The sequence below is a fragment of the Pollachius pollachius genome (genome assembly GCF_949987615.1).
Source record: "Pollachius pollachius genome assembly, chromosome: 3".
NCBI lineage: Eukaryota > Metazoa > Chordata > Actinopteri > Gadiformes > Gadidae > Pollachius > Pollachius pollachius.
In genome coordinates this window covers 3,652,174-3,679,957 of record NC_136936.1, presented here as the reverse complement: position 1 = coordinate 3,679,957, position 27,784 = coordinate 3,652,174, and the positions used below count along the sequence as shown (strand labels likewise).

At 48.3% G+C, this 27,784-nt stretch overlaps 1 protein-coding gene across 1 annotated transcript in view; it reads left to right on the top strand.

The window, feature by feature from the left end:
* ncam1b (neural cell adhesion molecule 1b) overlaps window positions 1-27,784 on the top strand; it is a gene marked incomplete at its 3' end in the record, with an annotated part of 75,699 nt that overhangs the window by 30,820 nt on the left and 17,095 nt on the right. The window contains exons 2-13 of the mRNA XM_079733519.1: window positions 4-78; window positions 553-762; window positions 4,575-4,718; window positions 7,351-7,488; window positions 7,966-8,083; window positions 9,361-9,521; window positions 11,558-11,700; window positions 13,098-13,121; window positions 20,638-20,667; window positions 24,429-24,579; window positions 25,187-25,374; window positions 26,453-26,549. Of these exons, the coding sequence (XP_079589645.1) occupies window positions 4-78; window positions 553-762; window positions 4,575-4,718; window positions 7,351-7,488; window positions 7,966-8,083; window positions 9,361-9,521; window positions 11,558-11,700; window positions 13,098-13,121; window positions 20,638-20,667; window positions 24,429-24,579; window positions 25,187-25,374; window positions 26,453-26,549 (1,479 nt within the window). The remainder of the gene's footprint in view (window positions 1-3; window positions 79-552; window positions 763-4,574; window positions 4,719-7,350; window positions 7,489-7,965; window positions 8,084-9,360; window positions 9,522-11,557; window positions 11,701-13,097; window positions 13,122-20,637; window positions 20,668-24,428; window positions 24,580-25,186; window positions 25,375-26,452; window positions 26,550-27,784) is intronic.

The window sequence follows — 27,784 nt, the reverse complement described above, 5'->3', positions numbered from 1 at the left end:
CAGTATCTCTGGAGGTTCAGATCACCCCCAGCCAGGGCGAGATCAGCGTGGGAGAGTCCAAATTCTTCCTGTGTGACGGTAAGGCAATATCAATTTAAAATGGGTTTGTTTGTGTGCACTGAAACACTGAATGAATCCCAGTGTCTGCGGCGGTACACCAGTATTACAGTTCTGCCTTATCCATGTACTGTTATTGTTTTTGGAGGATTTGAATTGATAAAGGAGGGAATAAAATATCAATGATTAAAGATAGGAAAGGGCATTTCTGACATATTTCCGGTTATCTTTTCATGCCATCCTTGTTCTTTACTCTCGACCTCTCTCCCTCCCTCCCCCGCCTCCTCTCTCCCTCTCTCCCTCCCCCGCCTCTTCACCCTCTCATTCCCTCTCCTTTTTCCCCTCTCCTCCTCTCCTTCTCCCTCCTCACCCTCTCCCTGCCCTCTCTCCCTCTCCCTTCCCCACCTCCTCACCCTCTCTCCCCCTCCCCCCTCTCCCTTCCCCACCTCCTCACCCTCTCTCCCCCTCCCCCCGTCTCCCTATCTGTGCGTGCAGTTGTGGGCACCGCCACCAAAATCGAGTGGTTTGGCCCCAGTGGGGACCGAATCGAGCAGAACCGGCCAGACATCACGGCCGCGACCACCGATGAAAGCTCCAGCACCCTCACGCTCTACAAGGCGGGCACGCAGCACGCCGGCACCTACAAGTGTGTGGCCAGGGACGGGGAGCGGCAGGCTGAGGCCACGGTCAACGTGAAGATCTACCGTGAGCCATGTGTCCATGTTTCATGAGCCATCTACTGCTACACCCATGCATCCATGTTTCATGAGCCATCTACTGCTACACCCATGCATCCATGTTTCATGAGCCATCTACTGCTACACCCATGTATCCATGTTTCATGAGCCATCTACTGCTACACCCATGCATCCATGTTTCATGAGCCATCTACTGCTACACCCATGCATCCATGTTTCATGAGCCATCTACTGCTACACCCATGCATCCATGTTTCATAAGCCATCTACTGCTACACCCATGCATCCATGTTTCATGAGCCATCTACTGCTACACCCATGCATCCATGTTTCATGAGCCATCTACTGCTACACCCATGTATCCATGTTTCATGAGCCATCTACTGCTACACCCATGTATCCATGTTTCATGAGCCATCTACTGCTACACCCATGCATCCACGTTTGAGTGAAGCCAGGCCTTCCTTCACTTCAACCCGTGCATCCACTTTGTAGTCGCCCGCCTGTATTTGTCTAGTCTTTGAACCCCGAGTCCGTTTTGGGGGGGCTGATTCCTACTACGTTAGAGCAGACCTTCTGGGGGCCCCCGCAAGGACAGAGTTACGACTTGCTCTGCGGTTAATTCCACAGCGGCCAGATTACAGTAGGGTCGGGAATCTCTCGACACGTCCCGATTCGATTCGATTCTGATTCAGAGGTCAACGATTCAATGCTAAAACGATTATTGATGCATCTCCAGGCAAATTCTTTTTTAATGTACATTTCCATGCGGGGTTTTCAAAAATATATATATACATCTGAATTTGCTACTCAGTTTGCTAATCACTTCCTACTTTTGTGATGATCATTAAAGAAATCAACAGATTAATTCCCTCATCTAATATTTTATTAGAGAAAAAGCTTTTGTCACAAATATGACTTTCTATGAACAATGGAATAATCAATGCAGCTTGCATTACAACACACTTTGGAAGTAGGTAAAAAATAAACAGATTTAGTTTTCTTTTCTTTCTAATCTTTCTTTTCTATGTCATTAAAGAAAAAGCTGCTCTTCGTCAATTATAAGAATAAGAACTTGTTTGTCGTTCTTGTGTCTGGCTGTGAGTTTACGTGCATGCTATGCGAGGCTGAATCGCAATCGCGTCCAGAAAAATCAGATTGGCCAATGCACATTGAAGATAAATTGAATAATTTTAAAACTACTCAAAATATCTCTCTCTGTCAAACAGAATGTTGCAGGAGGCAAACAAATTTAATTTAAAAATGAATAAATATATATATATATACACATTTTTTTATTTTTTTATTCCGATCATTAACTTATCTGAATCGAAACGGAATCGATTATTTTTCCCACCCCTAGTATACAGGGTGTTCATCTGCGACCTTTACAGACACTTTTTATAGATTGCATCAGCTGCCATTTGTGTTATGGTTGATCCCACCCTCTGGCGATAGGATTGGTCGAAACAAACACGAAGATAAAGGAAGTGAACATCCTCGTTCCCACAGACTTTAGCTGATCCGCCGTCAGACATTAGCCGGTCCGCCGTTAGCAGGTCCGCCGTCACACTTCAGCCGGTTCGCCGTCAGACGTTAGCTGGGCGCCGTCAGACGTTAGCTGGTCCGCCGTCAGACGTTAGCTGGTCCACCGCCGGACTTTAGCTGGTCCGCCTTCAAATTGTAGCTGGTCCGCCGTAAGACTTTAGCTGGTCCGCCGTCAGACTGTAGATATGAATCTAAAGCCTGATTTGAGAGCCTAAAGCCTGATTTAGCTTACAGTGCATACATGATGCATGTCAATAAGCACGCAGATTAACGGTTGCTCTTCTTGCTCAAGGGCACCCCTACCCACAGCTAGGCCTCGGACACTCGGGATCAAATCCAGCACCATTTTGTCAGGGAGCCGCACACTCTTACAACTAGAGGAAGTAATCCAAGGGTGTATGGACTTACACTGCTCTAACAGCTGGTGTAGGAAGACAAAAACAGGATTGATGAACGAGGGAACATTCTGTTTAAGGTGCACACACGAGGAGCCATGCGCGAGAAGCAATTCAGATTTTTCTTTCTCTTTAAGCAAAGAACAGTATTTCATGCCGTGGAGTATTCCCACCAGACCATCAGGGCTGGCTGATAGCGCTGCACGTTCGACTTCTTCTGCCGAATTGGTTTTCTGTTGTCAAATTTTCTTAGAAACGTGATTGGTACGGAGATTTCCGTGCACACAGAGTGCATCTCGGAAGAGGGGGGAATGTCAAAATGATGGAGTTGACGAATACACAGATTTAATTTGGAAAATACCAGATGTTTATTAAAACACAATTATTAAAAGATTGATGTTTGAAAAAAGTGGAAAACGTTTTGCTTTTTCTTTGTGACACAGCTAATTAAAAAAATGTGTCAAGCATCAAATGATAATAGAATTCGAATGACTGCATGGAATATTGACAGTCCATCCATTCATCTCCGAAGAAGCGAATCTTGGCCTCGTTCAAAGCCGCCTCCGTTTCGCTCCTGTCTTTTGCGTTGCTATTGTCAGTGTGCTCACTGACACTTGAGAAGACCACATGTTTTTGGCACAGCTTAGTTGGTAGAATCCCTTGGATTGGAAAGCCTGTACTGCAGCCACGATCAACAATCAGAGGCCGATCTCAGCTGGCCGAGAGCGCCTTTCAAAGCCCTGATTGCTCTTCATTATGTTTTATTGCTCTGCTGTGATTAACAAGCTCTTGATTATCTGAAACTCGTGATTCATTTGAAGAATGATAATTAACCGGGCGTTCTTTTTAGAACCTGTTTTGAGGGCTATGATCGCTTTTGGTTTGACTGTTCGCTGCTAATTCAACCTCACTCACCGCTAACGACGCTTCCTTGACAGCTAGTGCTACAGCGGGACCCCCTTCATGCATTTCTTGAGGGGTTCATATTCGGTTTCCAGTGGGATCTCAGGAGAGTTTTCTTTGGTGGGCGGTCGTCTAAATCAACTCAACGTGGGCCTCTGAAGTCGATTAGCATCTGTAATGTTAAGATAAAGGCTCTCAACCAATAAACCTGACATGACTTCAGCGGTGAGCTGAGAAAGTATGCCTATTGAAACCTGCATACTCTCTTCTGCACGGTAAAACCGACATCAGCCTCAGCTCTGCTCCGGTAGAAATGAAATGTTTCTCTTTCATTACGTATGAATGAAAGAATAACAATACAGGACAATAATCTCACGGAAAGTTACCTTTTTTATTATTGAATCAATTTATGCGGTTCAACCAGGGTTACGCAAGTTTTTTGGGGGGGATTTGCAGGCACACTTGGAGCATTTGAATTCTTAACCGGTGAATCATTTCCCTAATGTCTGGGGGGGGGGGGGGGGGGGGGGTACTGATATTGTATACTACAACTGTATTGCACACAGTTGTAGTATACATTGCTTTACTTTTATTAAATTGTCTTCCTGCAATCAGAAAGGCCACCCCTAAACACTGAGTGTTTTCTGTCAGTAATCCTGTACGTAAAGTAACGTTCCCTTCCATCTTGTATACCCCTACCACTTAAACACTTAAAACTTACACTTTACACTTACACTTTGCACTTAACTACACCTCATTAACTAATCTTACTTATTCTTACTTACCACTGTTTTAGTTTCTCTACTTATTATTACTTACTTTATTTTATTTGTATTATTATTATTGTGATCTATTGATGCTGCTTCATATTTGTACATATTTTCTATATATTTTTTGTACTTGAGTATTCTGCTCTTGTGTACAATAAGATGTAATAAAAGTAACTCTGACTCCGACTCTTGATTCTTTGTAGAGAAAATCACCTTCACCAACGCGCCGTCACCCCAGGAGTTCAACGAGGGCGACACCGCCATCCTGGTGTGTGATGTCATCAGCACCCCGCCCCCCACGGTGTTCTGGAAGCACAAAAGCTCCCGCATCCAGCCGGAGAAAGACGGTAAGATCACCGCTCGCTGGTGTCTGCCGCAGTCGTCGCCTGTCCTCCTCTTCAGACCCCGCCCCCCTCGGTTGTTTGTTCTCTCTTGTTTGTTGTTTACATGCCGGTAATTCCTCCACACAGCTCAGCAGGGGGCGCGGGCATGAGCAGAATAACACTGGGGATTGGTGTAGAGCCGCAGATGTAGAGCTGCACTGCAGAGTGAGGCCCGCTCGTTTGTGGGATTCTCAGCGTTTCAGTGCAGGAAGTTGAAGATGTTATTTATTTTCGAGTTTAGATTGGATTGGATTGGATTCTTTTATTTATCCCCCAGGGAGAGGACATTAAGGCGTAAGAGATTAATAAGTGATCACAAAATCAATAATAGAATATAGGCCCTCTTATGAATAATGCAGCTCATCTGCATTGCTCACCAAATCATATTTATAGGACGGACTAAAGAAGGAATTGGATCTGGTTGGTTTGAATCTTATGAATATCAAACCTCGGAGTGGCAGGCACATGCCTCTCATACAATTCAGTTGATGACAATTTCAATTTGAATTGAATTTGCAATCAATGAATGTCGCGATTGACAATTATTCCTGAAAATGCATGAAAGAAATTAAGGGACCCAATATAGTTTTCCACTTGGGTTGACATTTTCGTTTTCAAATTAAAATATTACAATCCGAAAAAACATTATTTACTACAGAAAACCAGTTTCGAAAGTATTACAAAATTGTAATCATTGCTTTTTCCTACATTTATTTTGAATTCCGATCCTCTGTCTCTCTTTCTTCATTGCTTTGCAGTAAAATATTAATTGGCTTTGAATGGAGGGGTCCTGTTGAAGTCCCACCCGCTCACCCTTGGCACGGAGCAATATGATTATGTTTGGTGTTTCCGTGGTTATCGGCCGCTTCAAGATAATAACTCCCAGCCACGTGTGGCCTGGTTCACTCCCTCCGATCTCCACATGTCTCTGGTTATTCTGCTCACATTCAGACCCAGCACTGCAGCAGTGTGTGTGTGTGTGTGTGTGTGTGTGTGTCGGTGTGTCGGTGCGTGTGTATGTGTGCGTCTCTGTATCTGTGTGTGTTCGGGTGTGTGGTTGTCTGTGTGTGTGCGTGTGTGTGTGTGTGTGTGTGTTTGTGTGTGGGTGTGAATGTGGTTGTGTGGGTGAGTGTGGTTGTGGTTTTGTGTGTCTGTGGGTGTGTGTGTGTGACTGTATATGTGTGTGCGTGTGTGTGTGTCGGGGTGTGTTTCTGTGTGCGTGTGTGTGGGTGTGTGGTTGTCTGTGTGTGTGTGTTCGTCTGTGTGTGTGTGTGTGTGTGTGTGTGTTTGTGAATGTGGTTGTGTGGGTGAGTGTGGTTGTGGTTTTGTGTGTGTGGTTGTGTGTGTGTGGGTGAGTGTGGTTGTGTGTGTGTCTGCGTCCATGTGTGTGTGGGGGTGTGTGTGTGTGTGTCTGTGTCCATGTGTGTGTGTGTGTCTGTGTCCATGTGCGTGTCTGTATGTGTGTGTGTGTCTGTGTCCATGTGTGTGTGGCGTGTGTTTGTGTGTGTGTGTATGTGCGGGTGTGTGTGGGCGGGGCTTCTGGCCTGCTTCAAGTGGTAAAGTGCTGTGTGGTCCCCAGCTCGCTGCGGACGCGGGCTGAAGGGAGTGTTGTAGCTGGTCGAGGCTGAATAAAGCTGGTTGAAGCTGGCTGTTTTTGGGTGTTTGGAGTGGGTGGGAGGAAGGTGCTCAAACACCACTTTCAGAATGTGTCACTCCATTTGGAATTGTGTGGTTAATATTCAATAAATCCATCTGCTGTGAGCTCCCATTGATCGCCATCAAGAAACAAAAAGACCCGACGCACTTAACAATTCTGAGGGCAGGGATACACGGTGCCTTTGAATAACCAGTTGTATAATTAATGTCACAATTGGACATCTATAATTAAAATTGAACATTTAGAAAATATAAACAAGAAAAGGCCCAAGGAATCAGACAAACCGAAAGGCTAAGATTGTTTTCTCGTGTTTTGGACGTTTTGCAACAACATGATTTCCCAAACGGGTTCATGTCTGTGTGTGTGAACCCAGCCTCCAGCGATCGGATTGGTCGAAAAAAATACGAAGCGAAAGGGAGTTAACCGCCCCCTTCCCCCAGACCTTAGCTGGTCTTCCCCCAGACCTTAGCTGGTCTTCCCCCAGACTTTAGCTGGTCTTCCCCCAGACTTTAGCTGGTCTTCCCCCAGACTTTAGCTGGTCTTCCCCCAGTCTTTAGCTGGTCTTCCCCCAGACCTTAGCTGGTCTTCCCCCAGACCTTAGCTGGTCTTCCCCCAGACTTAAGCTGGTCTTCCCCCAGACTTTAGCTGGTCTTCCCCCAGACTTTAGCTGGTCTTCCCCCAGACCTTAGCTGGTCTTCCCCCAGACCTTTAGCTGGTCTTCCCCCAGACTTTAGCTGCCGTCAGCCTGTAGATATGAATCAAACGCCTAATCTGTGTGACTAACCTTCATCCATAGCAACTTACAGTGAATACAAGATACAGGTCAATAAGCACTCAGGTAAAGGGTTGGCCTGCTCAATCGGCCGCCCGAGAAACGCGCCAACGTGTCCGGGGCTGACCTCACCGGGGTTCTGATGTTTCCGCTCTGTGTTCCCCCAGTACGCTTCAAGGTGCTGGCCAACAACCACCTCCAGATCCGCGGCATCAAGAAGACTGACGAGGGCTCGTACACCTGCGAGGGCCGGCTGATGGCCCGAGGCGAGATCGACATGCGCTTCATCCAAGTCCTGGTCAACGGTCAGCCTCCACTCCTCCTCTGCCTCTCACTCGTTGGTTGCTCTTCGGTCTGTTTATGCCCCTGGAGGGCGTAAACAGAGGAGGCGGCCGCGTGGGCCGCCGCGTGTGGGCCAGGGTTTTCCCTGTTGATGGTATCTGCTACGAGCTAATGCAGTAAACATCCCCGCTTTTGACCCGAGACGTCATTCCTTGAGTTCTCCCCTCTGTGGCTGCCTCTTTCTACATCTCTCCCTCTCTCTTTGTTTCTCTCTCTTTATCTCTCTGTTTCTCTTTGTCTCTTTTGGTCCCTGTCTCTCTCTCTCCCTCTCATCTTTGTCTCCCTCTGTCTCTGTCTTTGTTTCTCTCTCTGTCTCTCTCTCTCTCGCTATCTCTCTCTCGCTATCTCTCTCTCTCTCTCTCTCTCTCTCTCTCTCGCTCTCTCTCTCTCTCTCTCTCTCTCTATGTCTCTCTCTCTTACTCTCTCTCTCTGCCCACCAGTACTTCCCACCATCCGGGTGTGGCAGACGGAGGTGAACTCCACCGCTGACGTCGGTCAGACCGCCACGCTGACGTGTGCCGTCGACGGCTACCCTGAGCCCACTGTGACCTGGACACGGTGAGACGCACACACACACAAACACAGACACGTATACAAACGCACAGGCACACACACACACACGTACACGCACACACACATCCTACAAACACATCCCACACACACAGACAGACAACCTACAAACACATCCCACACACACACATCCCACACACCCAGAGGGTGTCAGAGGTGACACATCACTACAGAAGACCCCCCGACAAGCAATACAAAGCGCAGGCCTTGGTGTTGTGAAGCCGTCACAATGGCTGCAGTCAGGTGGCCAGTCCAGACACAAAGCCACCGGCGCCAGGTCCAACAGGAGGGGAGCACCTGACTCAAGCACGGGGACAAAAGGCTCCTGTCTTTATTGAGATGCTCCGGCCTGCTGTACTACTTCTGCTGCCTCCATTGTCTTCTTGCTGCTGGAGTGTGTGTGGGGGGGGGGGGGGGGGGGGGGGGTACAATTGTATTTTTAGATGAGTGAAGACATTTATGGAAATGATTCAGATGTTACGAGCCACATGCTTGGCAGTTGGTGTGTGGGAGAGTCAAGTTCAAAGCAGTTAATTGCACTTGTCAGAGTACCTAGTAAAAATAGCGTGCCGATATTCTGAGGTTACTTATCAAATGGATGTGGAAGCTCTTGGTCATGCAAAGCAGACGATCTGTCTCCTTTTTCATCCCTTTCTTCGTTTGGAATTAAGCCTGTGATGTAAAATAATATTGAAACCACTATATATTGTGAAAGCGTTCCTTTCTTCATAATTCTCCCCAATGTTAAGCTGCCATATCGCACCAAAGACTTTTATCTTGAAAACCAATTACTGAGAATGAGATTACTTGAATAACTCTCTCACTATCGTTCCCATTTTCGTAATTTTTCGCCCCCACACTTAGTTTTTTCCCCCCTCATCCTCGTTTCTCCTTCATCACAGATCTTTAAGTCTGTTGCTTGTGTTTTTTCACATAAAGCTAAGCCTCTTCTTGAGTCAGCCTGGACAGCTCAGTGTAAGCATTAGTATATCTAAGAGCTAATGCCTTAAAGTTTACACTGTCCATCTTCTGCATGGGGCAGAAAAAGCGTTGAAATGTTCCAGATATATATGACATATCGCGTTATGCATTCCTGTTATGCTAATACATCACGTGCTAGTGGAAAAAGCTCAAGTGAGCAAGCATTTCATTCCACCTTCACAAACAAAACCCCACAAGACAGACAGAAAGGATCCAGCCTTCGACAGCCATCGCCGTGTCAATCTCAGCCTGTAATTCTAATAATCATCCTCCCGTCGTCGTAGCAACGGGGTGGTCCTGGACGCGGAGGATAAGTACAGCTTCAACGAGGACGGCTCGGAGATGACCATCATGGAGGTGGCCAAGCTGGACGAGGGGGAGTACACCTGCATCGCCCGGAACAAGGCAGGCGAGAGCGACCAGGAGCTCAGCCTCCGAGTGTTCGGTAAGGAGCACGACACACGCTGCCCTGTACTGAGGCCCCGTCCACGCGGAGCCCAAAGCGGGCGAAAACGATCCGGGTTTCGTTTCATGCGGTTCAGGAATATCTCCGTAAAGACGGAGTCATTGCAAAACCGCATCGAGCCGTAGAAACGCTGTAGTGAATATTCAAGGCGCCGGTTCTCCACAGAAAAAAGCGCATCAAGCCTGCGCGCTGTATACAAACATTCAGTCACGAGGAGATTCAACCTTTTAAGTTGAGCAGAAATACTTTTTAATGTACAGTTAGTAATTATATTCATCAAGGGGCTTTATTTAAAGCTACAAAAAAGAATACAAATAAAATAATAAATAAAAAATTCAACGCAACTCTGACGTCTCCCAGCTGGTGGGGGGGCCAATGACGTCGTCGCTTGCGTTTCAGGCGTCCACACAAATCCTAACACGAAACCGCATAGGTCCGGATAGATTTGAAACCACCTCCGAGGGTGGTTTCAGAAATGTGCGGTTTCGGGCACCGTGTTCGCCGGCTCCGTCTGGACGGTCGGCCGAAACGCACAAGACTTGCGGTTTCACCAAAAGATCGGCTCCGTGTGGACGGGGCCTGAGACCGTGACACAGGCGTAATCGTCGCACCCCGCTGTAATCAGTGTATGTAGACGTGCTTCTGTCTCGGATACCGTTTGCACCCGTATTGATATGCTCATTATGCAACAGGCTCTTATCATCTGTTCCCTCCACTATCCCACCCCGGCCCACTCTCTGCATCTCACGCGGTATCTCGGTGGCGATAAAAGAGAAATGCCTGGCCATAACCAAAGTGTTGACCAGGGAGTGCAGACGGTCTCCAAGCACGCGAGCGAGGACAGCGTAATGTCTAGACTTGCATCTGTAATGATTGCTCCTCAGAATGGATGTTTTAATTGTAGTGTAGGTGTCCGTTGGCCGCCGGTCCTGAATGCAGCGGGCACTTATATAAAGGCCGGGGTTGGGGAGAAGAATGAACAAGGTCCTCGCTAATAGATACAGAATGGAGCGTTGTGTGGTGTGCGTGTGGGCTGTCATTGTGTGGTTCCAGGATTGTGTTTAAGCGCTTTGGGTGCAGGCCAGGGCTTCGTGGCGTGAGATCAGCTTTAAAACGCGTTTCAGGTCCGCGTTCTTCGCTCTCTCATGTCGTTGCCGTCGCCTGGTGGCCCTGGCTTTACGTCCATAATTTAACCACAAAGCTGGGTCTTCTTAACAAATAATAAAACGGGTAATTGTACTCACGATTCGTGTACACATGCGTAGGCTGTTCAAAACAGCCATTGTCTGTATGAAGAAAGTTATTATGTTTCCGAGGTGTCGGGGAGATTAATTGTGTAACCTTTTCGAAAGCTCGCCATCGTGAAAATAAATGCTCTATCTTCGTTTAATTCGTGTGTAACTGTATGAATACTGAGCAGGTGGTTAGCAACAAAGATGTTTCTGTTCAAGAGCACACAGCCATGTATAGATGCGTCTGTGTCTCTATATACTGTATGTGTGTTTATGTGGCTTTTAGTGGGAACAGGGAACTGCAGGCAGTTGATGTGCAGCCCACGAAGTTGGGGAGGCTGCTAGGGTTATGGGCTTGTTTTGCTTACGGAACGGAACGCAGACACCCCGCTGTGGCCTTCACAATCGCTCACTGTTTCAATGTGTTCGAAAGATGTGCAAACATAACAAAAATCTCTTTCACCTCTGCCATAACCATGGAAGATAAACCGGGGGCAAAAATGGCTCACGACGATCATAATCAGTATGAGAATATACGTAACCCCTGTACAAACAACAGTTTTCTGTGCTTTAAATTGCTTTAAATTGAATGCAACGGAGGCGATGTTAAGTTAACGAGTTACCAGAGGTGCAGGGAGAGCGGCGATCAATAAACACGCAGGAAACGGGCCGTGAAATGGAAACAGGAAGCAGAAACGCAGAAGAGGTGGAATTGCATAGGTTGTGACGTTGCTTGCTGCCGCTGCTGCCGTGACAACAGATGCTGTGCTTGTGTCGGCACAGTGAAGCCGCGGATCACGTACATCGTGAACCAGACCACCTCCGAGATGGAGGACCAGGTGACCCTGACGTGCGAGGCGCTGGGGGACCCCACCCCCAGCATCAACTGGAGCTACGGGGTGCAGGTCTTCAACGAGGGAGAGCAGGTAATGCCTTCGGGGCGTCCGCGGCAACTCGCCCGACTGCAAACACAAGCAATTACAGCGACCGTGGGCGGCCAGGGGCCATTTTGTGGATGTGGCTGATGGCACCGCCACACGGTTTATGTACACACTACTTCTAAAGATCATCAAGGTTCTCTAAAGTCCAAGTTCATATACTACTTGTAATTATCATCAGGGTTTATATAAGGTTACCCTCCTTCCTAAATATCATCAGGGTTCACTCACATCCCCAGGTTTATACACTACTTCCTTAATATCACCAGGGTTTATATGAGGCTACACTACTTCCTAAAGATCCCAAGGGTTTACTAACATCTTAAGGTTTATATACTACTTCCTAAATATCACAGGTTTATATAAGGCTATACTACTTCCTAAATATCACAGGTTTATATAAGGCTATACTACTTCCTAAATATCGCAGGTTTACATAAGGCTATACTACTTCCTAATTTTCACAGGTTTATATAAGGCTATACTACTTCCTAAATATCGCAGGTTTACATAAGGCTATACTACTTCCTAATTTTCACAGGTTTATATAAGGCTATACTACTTCCTAAATATCACAGGTTTATATAAGGCTATACTACTTCCTAAATATCGCAGGTTTACATAAGGCTATACTACTTCCTAATTTTCACAGGTTTATATAAGGCTATACTACTTCCTAAATATCACAGGTTTACATAAGGCTATACTACTTCCTAAATATCACAGGTTTATTTAAGGCTATACTACTTCCTAAATATCACAGGTTTATTTAAGGCTATACTACTTCCTAAATATCACAGGTTTATTTAAGGCTACACTCTTCTAAATGCACTGCACGTCCTGCTAGCGTAGCTTTGGCTGGAACAGTGTTATTATGAAGCATAATTGGAAATATTGGTTATCTCCAAACTCCTAAAAAACGTAATTGTTTTTCATTCATATTAGCAGTCGACCATTGACAGACCCAATTATCCAAACGAAGAACAAAGCGAACAATCAATATTGAAGCGACGATATATTTGATTGAAAAGAGTTTCTAAAACAAGCCGAATGCAGGGAACAGGACATGCAGACCTCCAGTATGAAGTCATCGTCGCTGCATGAAGGTTCTGCCAACCTTGCGCTCACGAGCCTGAGAGGATTATTAATGTTGTTGACTCTGTAACGTTCAGGGCTAGCAGTGCTCCACATGTTTCAATCGCATACCTACGTTCTGTTGGTTTTCTGTATGCATCTGTTGCAAATGAAGCGTCATTTTTCGCGTTCTCCTCATTCCTCCTGAGCGTCTCTAACAAAGGAATGAAGGAAAAGGAAAATGACGATCTGATCGTGGGGCCTTGTACCACTGGTCACCCATTCTATGCACTACATCTCTTTCCCTACAGGCGCATCTAAACAGGATCTATCAGGTATGGGAGCTGAGGCACACAGAAATGCACGCAGGCAAACGTTTCTCACCGTGTTTCGAAACAGCAAAATCAAGCATTCTTCCCATCTGATCCAAAGCTTCCTCTTATCTGCCATTAAATCAAATCAATCTTCAAAGATGATCCCATCGCAGCATCGATGTGATTGATTTACGCTCGCATGCTCTCCTAATTCGGCCTATTAATTCCTGCTAATCTGGCGCCCGGAACGCCAGCTGTGCGTCTCATCTCTGGAGATGGGAAGGAACCTTCGAACGGGATGAGAACACGATTTGAAAAAGAGCAAAATAGAAAAATAACCCATTTCTGTGTTACCATCGCTCGCCCCCCCCCCCCCCTTGTGGTGGCATGCGGTCGTCGGCGCCCTGGCCACGCTCGGCCGGGCCCCGTCTGTGTGTCTGTCCGTCTGTCGCCCCGTCCTAGACGATCTCCTAGCGCCGCCGTCACGTCACGCCAGGTCTGGGGGGGGTGAAAGTCTCATTCTGTCTTTTGGTGTCTGTGCTTTTTCCTTTTCTCCTCCGCCATCTTCACGCCGCTGCTGCATGCGTTGTAAAGCAGCCAGGTCTCATCCGTCACAGGACGTGGATGAACTGCATTAGCACTGCCGTCAGCCACGGAGAGAGAGAGGCGAATCAACAGGGTGTAGGATTGCAGAGATGCCGCTGTTAATTTCTTATTATCAGCGGGATAAATAGATTTCACCTCAGGGATTACTGCGTTTTGCCGTACTCAATTGCTCATCAGGGGATTTGGCCTTGTTCTGAAAACGGATTACTTCAACTTTGAGTGTTGTGCGTATCCGCGCGGTTAGACGCGATTCTGTTTGATTTGGAGCTCATGAAGGCCGTGTCTCATGTTGAATTCAGCCTTTGTTTTGTGGATTCAGACGAAGAAAAATAAAAATTGCATAATCTGCATTTAAAGTCTATAATTAACAAATTTACATGCATTCCATATTTATACGTAATCTTCTAGTTAAGCGTGAGCATCCATGTTTTTCCGACTTCTCCGTCGGTCGGAGACGACACGTTTCCAATTCTGACTTTTGACCTCTGACCGTTAACGAACACAGCATAACACCGCACTTGTTTGTGATGTTCTTTGCCTGTGTAGTAAGTTAGTTAGTCACGTGATGGTATCTGACACGCAGACTTGCGTGCGCGCCGAAATTTCCGATAGCGCTATCGGCATCGGAGCAGCTCTACCTGAAACACGTGGACCAACGTCATCACAGTGGAACGGTTCACCAGTCAGTGGTGAAGGAGTGGCCTGGGGGTGGCTCAGTCCCCAGGATGCTGCTGGGCCTGGGGACTGGCCCAAAGGCCGGGTCAGCCAGGGTTCAAACCACCCGGCCTCAGCCTGGACAGAGGTCACAGACCCAGCACTGATCCCCCCGGCATCGCCCCGGAAACGCTGTCAGTGACGGAGCTAACCATTGATAACGCAGTAGAGAGAGAGAGAGAGAGGGAGGCAGACTGTGATGGCACGTTCCTGTTTTCTCTCCATCTGCTGGCTACCCTATGAGGAATGGTAGTTTACATCCATAGTCTATAGAGGACAATGTTGACACTTTAGCAACTGTTAGTGTCGAAGTGTTGTCGGGTTTTTGTTTGGTGTTTCTGGGGGGTGATGTTTACCATTACTAAGCTGTTTAATCGTCCAAAAAATGAGTACGCTTTCCTTGTTTTTCTAATGTCCACCCGGTGCTTGGTGTGGGCTGGTCGTCAGAAGAGGTGTTAGTATTATGCAGGCAAAGAGGGGTCTGTTTGTGTGTGTGTGTGTGTGTGTGTGTGTGTGTGTGTGTGTGTGTGTGTGTGTGTGCGTGTGTCCGCGTGTAGGCGTCATGCCTGCCTGCGTGCGTGTGTTAAAATGGGAGCACAATGTGGCGATCCAGGCTAAGGGAATGAAACATTAGCATAGAACAGAATTCAAAAGAAGAGGCACTACTGTACATGCAAGAGGCGAATCACAAAGGGAAGCCTCACAATGGGCTCTTGCATGTGTGGGTGTCTCGCGGCCTGGAATTATGTTTCCAATTGGCATTAGTGTGTTAGGCTCTTGTGGTGTTATGGTTGTTGTTTTCACCTCTATAAAAGATAAGTGTCTTTAAAGCAAGCTTCATTAGCGCATGGGCCTTGGTGGGCCGTTATCGCTTTCCCGCTTTTAATGAATGTATTGCACGTCGCTCGTCTAGTCAATTGTGGCTGAAAATAAAAAATGAACCGTTTTATTATCCGCACATTTTTTTATCAACCTAATGAATTTTTTTTCTTATTTAAATACTTCTGAATGTGGCGCTTGGTGAAAAGTGTGCCGGCTCTGGTAATCTGGAGTGACGCTGAGAGGGTTATGAGTTATGAGTTTGGGCGGCAGGTTTTAAAGGGATGCGAGTCAATTAAAAGCAATCCAATATTAAAGTGCCGGGTTAATTCTGGGTAATCTCTCTATAAAGTCGTTGTCGGCGCGCACAGTTAGCCTTCAAGTTCCTTCGCTCCTCTTTATTGCATTAACAATCTGGCGTCCGAGCAGCCCCTCAGAGGAGCCTTGATCATTCTGGACTATTTGCGCCGACTATTAAGGCGTTCGGCAGATGCTTTCACCCAACAAAAACGTGTGCTGAATGCAGGTACCAATCATCAAGGAGCATGGAGGAGGAGAGCGTCTTGGGCGGCATATAGCTCAGGAGGTACAGCAGGCTGGCTGGCTGGTAACCGGAAAGTTGCTAGTTCGACCCCCAAGCTGAGTGTCGAGGTGTCCCTGAGCGAGACAACTCACCCTAACAGCTCCTGACGAGCTGGCTGTCGCCTTGCGTGGTCGACTCCGCCGTCAGTGTGTTCATGAATGGGTTTGAGTGGAAGCGCTTGGAGTGGCCACTGGTTAGCGATGCGCTACATAAATGCAGTCCATCTACCGTTCACCATCATGCTTAGGGATTCCCATCGCTTGGCTGGAAGCATCGAGGATGGAACCCGGTACCTCTTGGCGTGGAATTGTACCACCCTAGCCAATACACAGAATCCACCCCCGGACCAGTAAAAAATTACACTCAAGCAACTTGAGAACACGATAATGAGATATTGATGTGAGGCGCTAATGCGAAGAGTAAAAACATCATTAGGACGTAAGCCGTCCTGCGGCGGGGGCCCCCAGAGGGATGTGTGGTCCTGGGGAGGCCCACTGTGATGTAAAGCGACGGGCCCATTGTTTGCTGTAAACACAATAGGGGCCGCTCAGCGCCCTGCAGTGGGCCCGCTGAGATAGTAGTGCTATGATGTGAGGGCTTAATCATTACACCGCCGCTCCACTCCCCTCGCCATGCTTTACCCGCCTCCGTTTAATAACACAGGGCGGCTCCAGTGGGCCCTAATCAGTGGTGAGGCCCCCGAGCAGCTCTCTCTTTCTCTGTCTGTCTCTCTCTCTCTCTCTCTGTCTCTTTCTCTCTCTCTCTGTCTGTCTGTCTGTCGGTCTCTCTCTCTCTGTCTCTCTCTCTCTGTCTGTCTCTCTCTCTCTGTCTGTCTGTCTGTCTGTCTGTCTGTCTGTCGGTCTCTCTGTCTGTCTGTCTGTCTGTCTGTCTGTCTGTCTGTCTGTCTGTCTGTCTGTCTGTCTCTCTCTCTCTCTCTCTCTCTCTGTCTCTCTCTTGCTGACTCTCTGTGTCTCTCCGGCTCTGTCTCTATGTCTCTCTGTCTCTTTGTCTGTCTCTCTGTATCCCGTCTATGTGTCCCTCCCTCTCTGTCTCTCTCCATCCCAACCCCTCGCTCTCACTCTCTCTCTCTCTCTTAGTCTCTCTCTCTATGTCCGTCTCTTTTTCTTTCTCTTGGTATCCCCGCTATATTCCCCTCCCTCTGTGTCTCCTTCTTTCTCTCTCCGTATCCATCCCTCTATCTGTCTCTCTCTCGCTCTGTCTGTCTCTCCATCACTTTCTATGTCTCTGTCCCTTTGTCTCTGTCTGTCTCTCTGTTTCTCTGTTTCCTTGTCTCTGTGTTTCTGTCTCTACCTCTCTTTAATTTTATCTTTATCTCTCTGTCCCCACCCCTCTCTGTCTCTCTCTCTCTCTCCCATCCCCCCTCCCTCTCTCCCTACAGTTTGCTACTGTCTCGCCCCTTTTTATCGTCGTGCATCTTCCTTTTGACTCTGACTCACTGCATGTCAGAGCAGAGAGTAGAGATGGCTGCCCTCCCTCCCTCCCTCCCTCCCTCCCTCCCTCCCTCCCTCCCTCCCTCCCTCCCTCCCTCCCTCCCTCCCCTCAGGGGGAGGAGAGCGTAGTGGAAGTCAGAGTAGCAACGGTCGGGGGGAGGGAGGTGGGGGGGGGGCAGCTCACCCGCCCATGCATCATCGTAATGTTTCAGGGCATCTTTGCAGACATAACAGTGTAGTGATGTTACTCCCCCACGGCCCACACACCGCCCTACCCCTCCCCCTCCCCGCGTCCTCGTCCTCCCAACAGCGTCGCGTCGCGTCGCTTCCTCCTCATCGTCTTCCTCGCCTCTCCCCTCTTTATCTTCCTCTCGCCGTCGAGTGTGACAGTGACACGCGCAGGTACAACAGAGGGAGACGGAGAGAGAGCGAGCGTCCCGGAGACGGCGGGTCGTGAGTGCGGGAGCGCGAGCGTGTGTTTGGGAACTGCGCCTTTTTTTTTTTTTTCCTGGAGGTGGGTATGTTCCGGACTGTTAGGTTCTGCCGCCTGCATTAATTGGGCAGCGGCTCCTGTCTTGCACTATGGGGACACGCCAGCTGCTCTGCTTGTCATCACGCACAGGAGCACACGAGCAGACGTGCTCGCTCGCCGCCTCCCCGCGACAGCAGCCCCTCCCCCCTTCCTCCCCCCTTCCTCCCCCTCCCTCCCCCTCCCTCCCTCGCTTCAGCTCGTCGGAGCTTGACTGGAGAAGTTAACATTCATAGTCGTGAATCATCACTAGAAAATCAATATGGTGCGGCCTGCGGTTTTGTGTCGGGTTGTCCACCTCTTTCTGAGTTTGCGTAAAGTAGGCTTTATTCATCGGTGCCTCGTCGTAAAGGTGTTGGATCTCTTTTGGTCCTTGATGTTAGTTGAGGTGAAGTCATTTTAGTCGTGACTCGATGCCGTTACATCCCATCTAGCGTTACGTAAACTGTTTTTTCGGAAAACGCCTTTATCATTTGAGGTGAAGTCCTTTTAGTCGTGACTCATTGCCGATACATCTCATCTGGCGTTACGTAAACTGTTTTCGGCCTTATTTATCGGGTTCCTAAACGTGTTAGGCCCTAGCAGGGCTGCTGCTGTGAGGAGGAAGTGTGTGTGAGTGGAGCCCTAATGCAGACTCTACCAGGAATGGAGGGGTAGCTCTCTTGCTCAAGCCTTTATTTAGCGCTCTCCTTAAACGCATTAAGCTATACCCAAGGTTTCGATCTGTGCGGTTCCGCCATTACAAGAGTTGAAGTTCATTTAAGCGGTGTGGTGATTGATGAGTCTGTATCGTTTTTTTTATTCATACTGTTTATTATGCTGCCGGCTCTCAATAAAAAAAGAAGAGTATGGTGTGTGTGTGTGTGTGTGTGTGTCGGGAACATAAGATGTGAATTTATCGAAAGGTTTATCTACGTTTTTCCCCAGCTCCCTCCCTTTCGGTTCGCTCGCGTCCACGTCTTGTGTTTTATTGATGTTTGCTGAAGGCTGGCTCACGACGAGAGAGGCTGTCAGTCTGTCGCTTTGCATGTTCTGCTTGGAGACGTTTCATGTGGGTCATCACGTTTTCATGTGTTTTCGTGTTCTTCTCCTCACCGTCATGAAATCCATAGCATGCCTCATGCAAACTAATTTTGTAGCATGTGGCTGTGTGGGTGGGGGTTTTATCATTTGATCTGATGTTTCCACGAAACATGCAAATGAGGTGATTATTTTGATTATTCAATACCTACTGAGACAAATGGACTTGCGTTATATTTGGATCCTTTTGAAAAATAATATCTCGAGCAAAGATATTATTGATTTAAATCGACATATATAATGACCCTACTATTCACATTGTCAACGGTCTACTGATCATACTTATCCGGCAAATATATATCTTTATCAATAATAATAATATTATTGATAAAGATAACATAAGATTAGCATAGGATCAACGATGCAAGGACGTGTTGAAAGGATTTGGCCGTTTTGCTACAACCTCCTCCTCTCGCGGTGTAGACGGTACTGAAACTGGGCAGTTGGCGCTCTATCGACATCCATTATATCCTAAGCGATTGTTTCGCACTCCCATAGCCGTGTTTCTGGGTGTCACGAAACAAAGATCCAGCTGTGTTGAGCTGCTCAGCACACGCGTGGAACATAATGGACGTCAAATGAGCGCCAACTGCCCAATTTTGGAATGCTTCTAGGCCATGAGGGGCTGAATTTAACAAACATCACGGCTGATTTACATCTGGACCAAGACAAGGTCAGCAGTTAACCCGGGGCCTTAGCAAACCAGGACCCATCCGACTCTAAACGTTAGCCACAGGCCGACACATCTGTCTCCACGGACCCAGACTATAGAACATCTGGACATAGTTAGGTGGCCATTCAGCGCCTGTACTGCGGCAGTGGCTCAGGAGATGGAGCGGGTTGACTGGTAACCGGATGGTTGCTGGTTAGAACCCCGGCTCCTCCTAGCTGAGTGTCGCGGTGTCCCTGAGCTAGGCACCTCACCCTGACTGCTCCCGACGAGCTGGCCGTCGGGTGCCCAATATCGGGTGAATGATAGGCAATATTGTAAAACACTTTGAGTGGCCACTGGTTAGAAAAGCGCTCTATAAATGCAGTCCACTTACCATTTACTGCAAATAAATGAAGACTACCTTGCGGTGACATCACCTTCTGTTCTTCATGGGGCAACAATAAAGCATCTTAACAACAAGCCAGCCTTGTGACATCACCGTCTCGAAGCCAGGCGAGCAGGAACCCTGTTACCGTACCGTCCACAAAAGATGGCGTGTAATAATCTTGAGTCATCTCGTCTCAACCGTCCCGGAGACTGACAATTGCGGTCTTGTTTGTGCGCTTGATGGCTCAACGCGTGACGCCCAAATGCCAGCGCACTTGTCACAACATCTGTTTAAAATGCAAGCCGCTGATGGCGAAGCTGTCGGAAAAAAAAGGCTTGTGTATGACTCTCTCTGAAACACAACACGGCACCCATGCACCAATAAATCTGACTGCTGCTTAGAAACAATCCACATTGAAGCCGCAGCAGCAAGCGATATATAGCCCACATAAAATACATGAAACGTCTGTTGTGGAAATCGACTCAAAATCCCCAGTAGTGATTTCTTCATCCCCTTCAAAACGGATGTGATGTTCAGTAAAAACTGCCGGATTATTTAAATATCAGTAGACCTTTGATGATTGAATTGAAATTTGAACGGATGGCACACCTGCTGTGTTGAACCGGAGCCACTCTGTCGACGGATGAGGGCTCCTCTCTAAAGGATTGTTCTGCTGTTTTTTTTTTCTTTGTTGTTCTGTCTCTGTCCTCCACAGGCGTCGTGGACTCGGCCTGAACAACACAAGGTATCGCTTCTCTAAATGCATGACTTTATCCAAACACCAATCCTTTTTTAAGGCACAGCTGGAAAGTCAAATTTCACAGAAGGGCACAGACTACACAAAGAAAAACTGGCACTTGGACTTTTGCAATACAAGTCCAACTGCTAGTTATTTATATATATATATATATATATATATATATATATATATATATATATATATATATATATATATATATATATATATATATAATATTAGACCGTATTTTACGATGTCAAGCTCTGCTGTTCACCAGTTTCATCGTACCAGGAGACTATTTAAACAGGTGCAAAATCGGACTATTTAAATATCGTATTTCACCCTACATTTTAGACCCATTATAATATTTTTCTTGGATATTTGACTTTTCCATTATTTTTCTCCATTCTGGGGGATAAGTATGCAGAAGACAGCGCTGACACCCACCATCCACCATAATCCACAGCTCCAGCGGCACATTTGAACACCTGACATTCGTCACTCACCGCTGACGTGGGTCGCAGTACAGGCGAATTAAGTGGAGCCCCTCTGAGCAGAATAGGCTCTAATATTCAGCAGGAGGGGGAGTTATGAACACGTTTCCTCGCCTGTGTATAAAAACACTCACTCGGTGCTTGATTGATACACAACAAAAGAAGAAAGTTCATCCAACCCCGAGTGCCAAAAGCAGTTGGAAGTTCTGAGGACGGAGGAGGAGGGAGACTGTACCAAAGTGCAGTTCAACGTCCCCCCCTGTTTTTTTCCGCTCTCCCATTCCGAGAATCCCGCTCCCCCTCTCCTCTGGGGCCGGGGGCGTAGAACGTGATGGAGGGTCCCCCCGCTATCAGTTGGTTCTGATTTATCGGAGCGGCTCGCCGTGAAGAATGCCCTGTTAGCCCGCCTTTTGTTCTCCCGCCGTGTCTCATCTGTTCCGCTGCCAGCCGCCGTACTTGTGCAGAGTGTTTCGATTCCCGCTTTAACGGCCGGCAGAAACAACAAATAAAAACGCAAGTCAAAATCGCCAAATGGTTTCTCAGAGGCCGGCCAAAAAACGACAGTAGCGTTGCATTATTCATCTCAACCCCCACCACCGCCGAGAGACTCGTATGCAACATTAACGAACCCGTTGACATTATATTGCATATATTATTAGTACGGTGCGTTTTTATGACGTGGTTTTGGTTCCCATTATGTCGTAGACGCTATGCGACGGCCTGTAAGATCTGCACTACACATTAACGACCGGCCATCTGTAAGGGTGATTGTTATGCATGCAATGGATAGTCAACAGTATGCATTGTTATTCCTATGCCTTTGGGGCCGCTGTACGTGCTAGTGCTAACATTATTCTAGCACTAGTAAATCAGACTTAAAGAGGATATCAACGTCTTGACCTGCGTTCTTGTGTCACTCCGTTACTAACAAGTTATCCTTACATTATATAACGAACATAGTGATGTAGTGAATGGGGATAATGGCTGAACTGTTGACCCCCTCTACAAAGGGACCCCCGCTGTATTGTACAGAGCTGTGGAGGATGTGTAGCGACCAGGAGGGGGGGGGGGGGGGGGGGGGGGGAGGGGCACTGTCCTGTGTTGTCCGCGGATCAGGGCCTGGTATTCAGAGACAGCGCCCCTTGTTGGGGACAGCCCCCGGCAGAACAGAAGCTCTGCAGACCCGGATCAGAATATTAAAGTTGAAGCAAGGGACTGGTGTTGCGTAAGCGTTTCCCAGGTCCCACTGCGCGGCAGTGTCCTGCATAATTGATACGCCCAGACATGCTTTTTGTCCATTCAGTATGCCATGTTACACTAATGAGGATTCCTCTTCAGCGCGGAATAGGCAACTTTTTTATATATCGTATTTAATATGTGCTGAAGCAAGCCGTGCCATTCAGTTTAGGTCTGCACGTTGAATCAAAGCCACGCAGAAACCCAGCGTACGGGACGCAGGGAGAGCACAGTTTGAGCGCCTTAGCGGCTCGCGTGTGAACTCAGAACCGGCGGGGCTTTTGATCGTCAGTGGCTCGTTTCAACTGCGCTCCGAAGGTGGTCCCGGCACCGCCGAGCGTGACGGCGTCGAGCAACTTGTGCTTCAGATTCAGAAGGAACTCGTTTTTGTTGCTTTAGTTGGTAAAATATGCATGACTCAAAGAGGGGTTTCAGACCATCGCCTCCTCATCATCGGCACGGAAACGGTGGCTGTGTTCTAGAGGCGATTATATTCAAATACCCTGACGATCACAGGTCATGCCGGATGCGGTGACCGTAATTTACACCCGAGCGGCAATAATAAACCACACAGACGACCCAAGCTGTCTATGGGTGTGGGGGGGGGGGGTTGCAGCGCTGTCCGTCTGGTCTGATTAAGAATTGAGGATCAGTCAACACCAGCGCCGGGGCACTGCGTGTCACATGTCACCCGGTGACAAAGGCCCCCGAACCCGGAGCCGGGGGTGATGGGACAGTCGTTTGTTGTGCTTGTAGCGCGGCCTATCGCGTTCCCCCAGCAGGTAACCGGAGAGGGTCGGGGTCTGGCCACTTAAGTCATTAGCCGGCTCTCTCTCGTACCGGGCCTGTTGCAGCTTTTTCTTTTTCGAGAGCTTGTGTGTGACTTTCGGTTACACAATCCCAAAGCAAAAGGCAAGCTGTGAAGCAGGAAGCAGGCAGACATGGGTTCTGAAGTAGCAGTACTGGAGCCAGCTAGTGCAGCTTATTACTTTGGAACAAACACGTTTAGGAAGTCTGTTCTTCTTCTACTTGTTTCCTTCTCCTCTTTCTTCATATTTTTCTTCTTCTTCTTCTTCTTCTTCTTCTTCTTCGTCTTCTTCGTCTTCTTCTTCTTCTTCTTCTTCTTCTTCTTCTTCTTCTTCTTCTTCTTCGTCTTCGTCTTCTTCTTTTCCATGGGATCAGCTACAGCCGTGTTGTAAGCATAAGACAAATGATCAGTCAATTCATGACACCTGCCACTCACCTGTCTTCAAATGAGTCCTGAGAGCCACGCCCCCTCCTCCGATCCCCCCCCTCCCCATCGCCTTCCCGCAGACAAACCCCCTCAGCGGTGTGATTCAATGTGAAGTGAACAAACTGCTAAAAGCAAAGCGGGAGGGGGGGGGCTCTGCACGTCACCGACGCCGTGTTCATCCCCCCGAGACGTGTGAGTCAGCTGCGGCGGCGCCAACTGAACATCCGTGTCCCGGGCGTGTGAAGTCGTGAGCCCGTCGTGTGAAAACCCTGAGCGCCGCCCTCGCCCGCTTTCTTCAATCAATTATTGACAAACCCCCTCCTCCCCCCACCTCCAACCCCACCGCCACATTACCACATCAAACCCTCCACGGAGCGCTGCCTTCACGGAGGAGTGCGGTGGTTCCATTCATGGAATAATGCCGATTGATTAAGTGGGTGTTTTGTTTTACCGATGCATTCTTGTGGATTTTTACAAAGACGTCCCACTGCTGCGCTTGGTGGTTGCCATGAAGACATCACTGTTGTGTCGTCGTGTTGCTGACAGACTCGCTGCGTACACACCACGCCGCCCCCTTCACCCCCCTCTCGTCTGTTTCACTGTGATTCCCAACCAGCACAAGATATTTTAGACTCGTTTTAATCGTGAACGACCAATCTGTCACACATGGGCAAAGTGAAAGTGCAAGTGAAAGTGAAACAGAAAGTGAAACAGACAGTGAAACTGAAAGTGAAAGTTGAAATGGCTCTGGGGTTTGTTGTGATCCCGGCTCCCTCTCCCCCCCCCCCCTTCCCTCCCTCCAGAGCACCGACGGTACCGTGGTGGTGAGGAGCGATGCGCGGGTCTCCTCGCTCACCGTCAAGAACGTCAAGTTCACAGACGCCGGCCAGTACCTCTGCACCGCCCGCAACTCCATCGGCGAGGACGCCCAGCCCGCCCATCTGGAGGTCCTCTGTGAGTAGCCTCCCGTCTGTCCTCAACCTCAGGGCATTTAGCAGACGCTTTCATCCAAAGCGACTTACGTCGGTTAATGCACACTATTGACACACCGACGGCAGAGTCAACCGTGAAAGGCGACAGCCAGCTCGTCAGGAGCAGTTAGGGTTAAGTGTCTCGCTCAGGGATGAATCAGCACTCTGCTAGCAGGAGCCGGGGATCGAACTAGCAACCTTTCTGTTGCAAGACAGAAAGGTTGCTAGTATCCCGAATCGATGCCCCCACACAACGCTGACGCTGCCGCAGATAAATGGGTCGGCCTAGCTCAGGAGGGAGCACGGGTTGACCTGAAACCTGAACGCTAGAGCGTCGAGGTGTCCCCGAGCGTGGCACCTGCTCCCGACGAGCTGGCTGTCGCCTCGCGGGGTTGACTCCGCCGTCGGTGTGTGAATGTGTGCGTGAATGTCTGTAAGCCCCTATGGATAAAAGCGTCTGCTAAATGCCCTGAGTCTAAATGAAAATGCAAACGTCTGAAATGTTGTTTAACTCCGACAGGTCGTAAAGATGCGTTTACGCGCACTACCTGTTTACCTTTATTCTTATCCCCCCCCCCCCCCCGCTGTAGATGCGCCCAAGATCCAGGGGGTTCTGGCCATGTACACGTGGGAGGGCAACGCGGTCAACCTGAGCTGCGAGGTGCAGGCCAACCCCAGCGAGGTGACTCTGGTGTGGCTGCGGGATGGCCAGCAGCTGCCCAGCGCCAACACCAGCAACATCAAGATCTTCCAGAACCTTGCAGCCAGCTTCCTGGAGGTATGCTGGGGTTGGTGCCGCGTGTATGGATGTGTGTACCGCGGACGCACGCGGATTCACTCCAAGGGAAGTAACTTGAAAGAACAAACGCAGCGACAAATGCACTCTCGCGCTCAAGCGAAAACACGGAAGTCTATGCACTCAATCCCAAACGCGAGCACACATGCATGCATTCATATATACAAACATACATACATGGATGCATAGATACATAGATACATGCATACATACATACATACATACATACATACATACATACATACATACATACATGCATACATACATACATACATACATACATACATACATACATACATACATACATACATACATACATACATACATACATACATACATACATACATACATACATACATACATACATACATACATACATGTATGTATGTATGCAAACATACATACATACATACATACATACATACATACATACGTAAACCTCTGTGTTTTGATTCACCCACACAATCAGGAAATTCTGTGCACACAGGCACAAACGCACACATACGGACATACGTACACACATACGTACGTACATTCATACATATATATATATATATATATATATATATATATACAGACAGACCCAGACATATACCATCTCTGTTTGGATTCACCTACAATATCACTAAAGTCTGTGCACACCACCAGACCCAAACACAGCCACACACACACACCTGGTCTCTGTGTCTCCCACAAAAACACAAAAGTCTGTACACACCGCCACACACATACACAAATAAAACCCACCCCAGGACATCAAGATTTTATGAGTACATTCATGGAGTGGAGGGTGTTTTCCGTACCCCCGTTGTGAGGGCGGAGGAGCGCGGTGAATAATTAAAGAGCAGGGAAGAGCCGGGAACGAATAAAAATAGAGCACTCTAATGGACCGATGAGAGGCAGAAGGTCAGGGCAGCCGTCCGCCGGTTTGTTTGTGTTTTGTTCGCTCGGACACCGGGGAGCCCATCGATCGTGGGTCCTCACGTTCTCGTTCACGGCCCCCCCTCTCACGCTGACTCTCTCTCTGCTCCTTGTCCCCCCCCCCCCCCTCGCCGACCAGGTGACCCCCACCTCGGAGAACGACTACGGGAGCTACAACTGCTCCGCCTCCAACGACCTTGGCACTGAGTCCAAGGAGTTCCTGCTCATCCAGGCCGGTCAGTCCCAAACCCTGACCCGACACCCCGACAACGTCCCCCCCTCCACCCAGCCCGGTCATCGGTTCCTCCTCCCCCCCACACAGAAAATCAGTGTCTGCCGGTTTCAGCGGAACACAACCTCCCCCGTGTTCGCTCTGAATAAACAATCATCTTTGTAAAAGAGCGACACGAGGGACGGGAAGCGATGGAGGGTGACGAGAGTAGTGAGAGTTTGTTCGATCGGACCAGCTGTTTATTATCCCGTTGACCCCCTTTATGTCTCCTCTCTCTATCAGTTTCAGCTCGATTCCCGTCGTAAAACCCGCTCTTCGGTGGAGAGCGTTTGCAGGTGCTTTTAGAGGCAGATCGTTCGTTTTAGTCGTCCTCTTTAGCACCTAGATGTTGTCTTAATTCACCATTATAGCGCCCGGTATCGCTCGGCCGCAGCCTGTCTAACCACTCCGCAGAGCTCCGCCGGAGCGCTGGATGCTGGCTGTCCCCTCTTAAGACCTGACACCTCGCGCCCTTATCAGTCGGCAGTAACAACCGGCGAAGCCGCGGTTTCGGTCCGAGCTTTAGTGTCTCCCAAGAAGGCTGTAGATCAGTTACAGAGATGAGGAGGGGAGAGGGACGCCAGGCCGTTTGTCACGTTGCAGTGCGTTTGCTGAGGTAGTGGTGAGGTGCACCAGCACGTTAAGGAGAGAACAGAACCGTAGATAAAGGGAGGCTGACGTCCTGTGATCTTAGGATCAAACCGGGGCTATTAAAAGCCACTCCTTGGAGCCCGGGCTGTGGTGCGGCAGAATGCATTGTGGAGCCACTGGCAGTAAACCAACGGCTCAATTGAAGTTTTCACGTTTTTCCATAAATAATAATCACAGGGTTTTATTAATGTTCATTCAGGATTTTAATGCAGAAAATTAACTATAGCGTGTGATGTTATTCTTCATTATTTATGATGATTTTTTTTCATAAGACAAGATGGACATTATTCATCCCGGATGGGAACTTCGGGTTGAAACCAAATTGTAATCATAATTAATCACTGAGTAATCTATTACAAATCACAATACTTATTAATCGCAAACGATTACGATGATTTCCCTGAATGAATAACGAGAGTACTTTAGCTCCATGCTAACATGTGGCCATGTGGCTCCATGCTAACATGTAGCCATGTAGCTCCATGCTCACACGTACCCGCGTTAGCTAGCGCCCCACATTAGCGTCACATTGTTTTTCCGCTGGCTTAG